At 45.3% G+C, this 7,467-nt stretch overlaps 1 protein-coding gene across 1 annotated transcript in view; it reads right to left on the bottom strand.

Moving 5' to 3' along the window:
* Positions 1-685, bottom strand: part of LOC109825106 (ATP sulfurylase 2) — an 11,016-nt gene extending 10,331 nt beyond the window's left edge. Inside the window, exon 1 of the mRNA XM_020391838.1 lies at positions 54-685. Coding sequence (XP_020247427.1) covers positions 54-607 — 554 coding nt within the window. The 5' untranslated portion in view covers positions 608-685. The remainder of the gene's footprint in view (positions 1-53) is intronic.

The raw sequence follows: 7,467 nt of genomic DNA, 5'->3' as shown, positions 1-7,467 counted from the left end.
CAAAAGGTGACATACATATTTAGAAACAAAAACCAGAGAACAACCAAACAAACCTCCTCAAGATGGCAACAAAATCCCCATCAGGCCCCACAAGCGCCACGTCACCGCCATCACCCCCAATCCTCTCCTTCTCCTCATCCCCAATCGCAAGCACAATAGGCAACGACATATTAACGAAGGACCCATCTCCCATCCTCAGGCAATTAAAATGCAAGCACTGCAAATACTCCTCCTCCCTCATAAACCCCTTCAAAGGACTCGCCCACCCCTCGCTCACCACGTGGATCCACTCCAGATCCACCCTCGTCATCCTCACCGCCGGCATCGCCGCCGCCTCTGCCCTCTTCGCCGCCTTCTCCGCCTCCGGAACAACTAGATCCACTATGGTTCCGCCGTCGGGATCGATTAGGGAGCTCTTTACGGTCAAAGGCACCGCCTTTGAGCTCATTTTGAGGTGGGTTTTTGACAGTGAGATGGCTAATGGGTTAAAGATTGAATTTTTAGAGAATGCAAGGGCGTGGGGTTTTCTGAGAGGGTGATGGTGATGAGAGTGGGATGGGAGAGAAAGGGGTTGGGGGTTGGGGAGAGAGAGTGAAGAAGAAGCCATTGAGATTTGGGGTGCTTTCTCTCTCTTATTGCCGTTGGGCTCCGAACACGGGGGTATTTTTGTAGCATAGAATTTAATTATTTATCTGTTTATTTTGTTTTGGTTTTTCTAAATGAGAGAGAGAGAGAGAGAGAAGAATGAGGGCCGCAAGTTTGGGCTTTGGATTTGCATGGGTTGGATTTGTTAGGGGATTTGGGCCGTTGGATTTCGTTTGGGGTGGATTAAGGTGGGCCCCATTTTGTTCGTTATATCTGGAGTGAGATCCCGAACTTAAATAAGTTTGCAGGTGACATTAATTTATCTCTGTTACGGGTTATTTGATATCACGTGAAGATGCACGTGTAACTTACGAAAGAGATTTACGAAAGAGCCTTGGGCGTATGCAAGCGACTGCATGACTACGAAGATAAGCATATAATCCCTACTTTAATTTCAGCCAAAGCTTTTTTGATTTCAACTAATGCTACTTTTAGGGGTGACCATAGTTCGATGCAAACTGATTAAACTTCGGTCTAGTTGGGTTCTAGGATATTTAAATCCGAAATGAACGAACCAACCGTTCTCAACATAATTACGTCAAACTTATGCTCGTTCATGATGAATAGATATTTTATACTAATATATCTACTGTCAGGCGCCCAACCTTTTTGACCCAGCCAACATGAAAACAAAAGTGGGGCCCACAAAGACGGGCCCCACAAAAAGAAAAATCAAATTCGGTGGCAGCCATTGTTGAGAATTTATAAAGGATGTGGGTCCCACACATATTTTATTATTAGTGGCGGGTCCCACTGATAATATTTTATTTGTGCATAGTGTTTCCCAAACACTATAAATAGGGTCCTAAACTCTTAAGGAAATCTCATCCCAGAAACAACTCCTCTTATAGAAGAGTAAGAGAAAACACAGAGAGAGTTTGTGAGAGTTCTTGGAGTGTATCTGATCAAGAGAGGGTGTTCTCTTGGATCAATTCTTTTGGATATAAAAGAATTTGGCGTCGTCGTTGCACCGTGGAGTAGCTCCGAAGGAGTGAACCACGTATATCTATGAGTACTGTGTTTAATATTGTGTCTTTATTCTGTGTATTACGTCTCTGTTCGAGACGTTATTGTTGGTGTGTACCCTAACAACTGGTATCAGAGCCTGACTTAGAGTATATATATCTGCTTATCGTATGCTCTGTGGCTGCCACTAAAAGTGGATCCTCCACATCAGAAAATAAGTTAGATTAATATTTACTCTTTTAAGGCATTGGGCACTATTCACATGTACGGCACTATTCACGGATATGGTACTATTCACGAATACGGTACTATTCACGAATATGGTACTATTCACGGATACGGTACTATTCACGGATACGGTACTATTCACGGATACTGTACTATTCACGAATACGGGAAAGACGTAATCTTTCGTCATGGGATCTACAGTTGAAGACAACAGGCTTCGAATTGAGAAGTTCGGCGGCCAAAATTTTAGGTATTGGAGGATGCAAATAGAAGACTATTTGTACCAGAAGGATCTCTTCCTACCCCTCCAAGGAGAGGCGGGGAAACCTGAGAAGATGGACGACGATAAGTGGAAGGTGCTCGATCGTAAAGCACTTGCCACCATCAGGCTCAACCTTCACCAGCATGTGACTTACAACGTCTCGCATGCGACCACCACCAAGGAGTTGATGGAGGCCTTGGAGGCGCTGTATGAGAAGCCGTCTGCTTCAAATAAGGTGTACCTGATGAAGAAGCTATTCAACCTCAAGATGCAGCAAGGAGCTCGCGTGGCGGACTTCTTGAACGAATTTCAGGCTGTGGTGCAACAGCTTGCTGCAGTAGATCTAAAGTTCGACAACGAGATCCAAGCTCTTCTGCTACTTTCTTGTCTACCAGATTCATGGGAGAATATGGTAATGGCGGTGAGCAACGCTAATGGCAATGACAAGATGAAGCTCGACACAATGGTTGGAGCAATTCTGGATGAAGAATCTCGCCGCAAAGTCTCAGGAGCTGAGGCCTCTAGCAGTGGGAGTGCTCTGCATGTCGAGGCACGAGGGCGTGCACAGAAGAAGGGTAGGGGACGACGAGGCTAATCAAAATCCAGAGGGAAGTCTAAAGGGCCTAACCCGAATGGTTACGGTGAAGGGAAGTGCTTCAGATGCGGAAAGAAGGGCCACTTTGCACGGGACTGCAGAGTTACTGTTCAAGCATCAGCAGGGGATGATCGGGCTGACGGTGCAGCCAATCTCATGCACGAGACGGATTCGGATGCACTTCTCCTATCCCTAGAAGACAAAAGTGATGCGTGGGTCATCGACTTTGGCGCATCTTTCCATGCAACCTCACAACAAAAGTTGCTTTCATCGTTCGTGAAGAAGGACTTGGGGACAGTCTATCTTGGCGACGATCAACCTTGTAAGGTTTCCGGGAAGGGAAATTGTACCCTCAAGATGGAGGGCGGGACCACCTTGACGCTGAAAGACATTCGGCATGTACCGGATCTTAGGCGGAATCTTATATCAGTCGGGCAACTGACCGACTCCGGTTATAGAGTATCCTTCGAGCAGAGAAGCTGGAAGGTGTCCAAGGATGCCCTGGTGGTGGCACATAGCAAACGCGAGGGGTCTCTCTACATCGCCAACGGGAAGATCGACCACTTGCTTGCCGCAGGACAAGCATCATCATCATCATCCGTCGACTGCATGACTTGGCATCGACGACTTGGTCATATGAGCGAGAAGGGGTGTTTGTGGGAAATTTGATGTAAAAGAAATAATGAAAGAAAAATTAATTTGTATTCTCTCAAAATCAATTACAATTTGGTTTCCGATTACAAAAGAGAGGAGAATGAATTTGATTCTCCCCTTTATTTAAAACCGGGTTCTTCTTGGTGGCGATGGAGTGCCTCCCTCGAATGCTCGCGTCGAGTTTGCTCTCCGTTGACGATCCGCACGTCTTGATTCACTGGAACGTGGTCTTCTCCTCACGATTTGACGCTGTGGAGAACTTGCGTGGCAAGTTTGAAAATAACTCTTAACGAGTTAATAACTCAGAGGCTTGGACCGAAAAGAAGCTGAAACTAGAGCATTTACGAGTATTTGGTTGTGACGCCTATGTCATGACCAATCCTGCAGACCGGTCAAAGCTTGATCTAAAGTCAAAGAAGCTCACTTTCATCGGCTATGGAGGAGATGAGTATGGGTACCGTTTCTGGGATCACGATGCGCGCAAGGTGGTGCGTAGTCGTGACGTCGTGTTCCATGAGAATGCGGTGTACAAGACCAAAGAGGTGAGTGGGAGTCAACTATCTCCCCCTCTTTTCCCAGATATTGCTGACAGTGAGGACGGCGGTGAGATACCAATCAGCATAGAAGACGAAGACCAAGAGAATGTGCGGGATGTACAGCAGCAGGATCCAGCAGAGCTGCCGATCGCAATTCGCAAAGCTCCAAGAAATCCAAGGGTGCCAGAGAGGTATCTTTCCACCATGAATTACCTTCTCCTGATTGACAATGGTGAGCCAGAGAGCTATGAGGAGGTACAGCAGACCGACAAAGCTCGCGGCGAGTGGGAGTCTGCCATGGAGGAAGAAATGAAGTCCTTGATGAAGAATGGGACTTGGGAGCTTGTAAAGCTTCCACGAGGGCGAAAGGCTCTTCACAATCGGTGGATTTATCGGGTCAAGGATGAAGCCGATGGACGGAGACGCTACAAGGCGAGGCTTGTAGTGAAGGGCTATGAACAGAAAGCAGGGATTGATTATTCTGACGTTTTCGCTCCCGTCGTCAAGTTGACCACGATCCGAACTGTGCTGAGCATTGTAGCAGTTCGAGATCTCCACCTAGAACAGATGGATGTGAAGACGACATTCCTTCATGGAGATATGGAGGAAGAAATCTATATGCATCAACCAGTGGGCTTCGAGGAACGAGGCAGGGAGGGCTCGTGTGTCGCCTATGCAAGAGCTTGTATGGCCTGAAGCAAGCTCCGCGACAGTGGTACATGAAGTTCGAAAAATTTATGGAGGAGAACAGTTTTCTCAAATGTGACACAGACCACTGCTGCTTCATCAAGAGATATGACGAATCCTATGTAATACTCTTGATTTATGTTGATGACATGTTGATTGCAGGGCCCGACTTGGCCCGCATTGAGGAACTCGAGGGGCGTCTCTCCGAGTGCTTCGAGATGAAGGATCTAGGTCCAGCAAACCAGATTATGGGGATGAGGATCATCAGAGACAGATCAGCACGGAGGCTGAGGTTGTCTCAGAAGGTCTACATTGAGAAGATTCTTGAAAAGTTTGGCATGGAGAAAGCTAAACCGGTGGGCTTGCCGTTTGCAAGCCATTTCAAGCTATCAAAGACCCAAGCACCAGAGACTGCTGAAGAGCATGAGTTCATGGCCAACATACCATATGCATCTGCCATCGGGAGTTTAATGTATGTGATGGTGTGCACGAGGCCAGATATTGCACAAGGAGTGGGAGTTGTGAGACGCTTCATGAGCAATCCAGGGAAGCAACACTGGGGTGCGGTCAAGTGGCTTCTACGCTACTTGAGATGCTCGTCCGACCGTTGTCTTGAGTATGGCGAGATAGATTTGCAGCTAGAGGGCTTTTGTGATGCAGACTACGCAGGGGACATAGACTCGAGAAGGAGTACGAGCGGCTACATCTTCATCTTGGGTGGTGGAGCGATAAGTTGGAGATCCAAGTTACAAGATACTGTGGCTTTGTCAACAACAGGAGTTGCTATGGTTGAAGGCTTTTATTCTCGAGCTTAGAGTAAGCTTTGAGAAATACTTCATCCACTGCGACAGTCAGAGTGCCATTCACTTGTCAGAGAACGACGCATTCCATGCTCGGACCAAACATGTTGACGTGAAGCACCATGCCATACGGAGATGGCAAAGCAGGGACGAGTTTAAGCTTGTGAAGATTGATACGAGGTACAATCCAGCCGACATGCTGACCAAGCCGGTTCTGCTCGAGAAGGTGAGGCTGTGTGCAGCCTCATATGGCCTCCGTTAAGAATGTTGAGGGCCGTGCAAGATGCCAAAGATACATGACATCCGGATGATGCAACCAAGAGTGGTGTGAAGATATGATCGACATTCAATCAAATCTTCAAGTGGGAGATTGTCAGGCGCCTAACCTTTTTGACCCAGCCAACATGAAAACAAAAGTGGGGCCCACAAAGGCGGGCCCCACAAGAAGAAAAATCAAATTCGGTGGCAGCCATTGTTGAGAATTTATAAAGGATGTGGGTCCCACAAATATTTTATTATTAGTGGCGGGTCCCACTGATAATATTTTATTTGTGCATAGTGTTTCCCAAACACTATAAATAGGGCCATAAACTCTTAAGGAAATCTCATCCCAGAAACAACTCCTCTTATAGAAGAGTAAGATAAAACACAGAGAGAGTTTGTGAGAGTTCTTGGAGTGTATCTGATCAAGAGAGGGTGTTCTCTTGGATCAATTCTTTTGGATATAAAAGAATTTGGCATCGTCGTTGCACCGTGGAGTAGCTCCGAAGGAGTGAACCACGTATATCTGTGAGTACTCTGGTTGATCTTGTGCCTTTATTTTGTGTATTGCGTCTCCGTTAGAGGCGTTCTTATTGGGGTGTATCCTAACATCTATGTATCTTAATTGATAATTGTGTGATTTTAGTTTGTAAAATCATCTTGGTTTGACGAGTTTTCTCTTGGATATGAGATGAGTGAAAGTTTTGTAGGAGTAATAGTCTTATCTTTTAGCTAATAATTTTCTAACTTTACACGTCTAAGCCCCAACCGAACAAATCGAATTGAACAGTACCAAACTGATTTGACACAATTCGGTTTAGTTTTGAATCTAGTGTCGTTTGGCTCGATGCTGATGAAGTTTAGAATAATTTGAGCATCTGACCCCTTGGTGAGGCCCCTATCTTGTATATTTGTAGATACAAGAATTTACATAACAGTCCCTCATAGTACACCTATTACATATTGATCCATCATATCCTCTATTAATCCCCTCCCCCCCCACCCCACCCCCAATTTAGAGGGGCGGGTTAACCAATAGATTGGACTTGAACTGTAGAAAACGCTGAGCTGATAACCTCTAGTGAAGATATTCACACATTGTTGTGTAGGAATATAACGAACTAGTAATTCACTACGTGCTACCCTCTCTCTCGAATAAAGTGATAATCTACCTCAATATGCTTACTACGCTCATGAAGCACCGGATTAGTAGTAATGTAAGTAGGACTAATTTTGTCACATAAGAGGTTCGTTGGTTGCTTCATCACAAAACCCAATTTGGCTAAGAGAGAACGAGTCCACATTGTCTCAAGATAGTATATGCTAGTGTGCAATATTTAACTTTAGTGGAGGATTTGGAAACCGTCGATTATTTCTTCAATCACCAAGAAATCAAATTCATCCCAAAAAATATAGCATGCCCAGTGGCAGATCTAGAACTATTAGGCCAACCCAATCAGCATCTGAAAATGCAATAATGATAGAGGGCTCACAGGATTAACAGAGAGAGAGAGAGAGAGAGAGAGAGAGAGAGAGAGAGAGAGAGAGAGAGAGAGAGAGAGATCATGATCCTATGTTCCATTGCAAGTACCTGTGGATTCTCATAACAACATGTAGATGAGTAGTACGAGACACATACTTAAATTGGGAAACAACATGAACCGGAAAAGGTAATATTGTTGGCCTTCTTGTTTTGATGATGTTTAACAAACGATTTATAACTAATGTTGTTTGTCTAGTGCTTGTATTATCTATTCATTGTATACAAACAACGTTGTTGGAGGATGGATGGAATAGAGCTTCAACGATCATATCCAAAGGAGGTTGGCAGAA

The sequence above is a fragment of the Asparagus officinalis genome, chromosome 10, assembly GCF_001876935.1.
Source record: "Asparagus officinalis chromosome 10, Aspof.V1, whole genome shotgun sequence".
Taxonomy (NCBI): Eukaryota; Viridiplantae; Streptophyta; class Magnoliopsida; order Asparagales; family Asparagaceae; genus Asparagus; species Asparagus officinalis.
The sequence above is the reverse complement of the archived record's forward strand: the minus strand, read 5'-3'. Positions and strand labels throughout refer to the sequence as shown.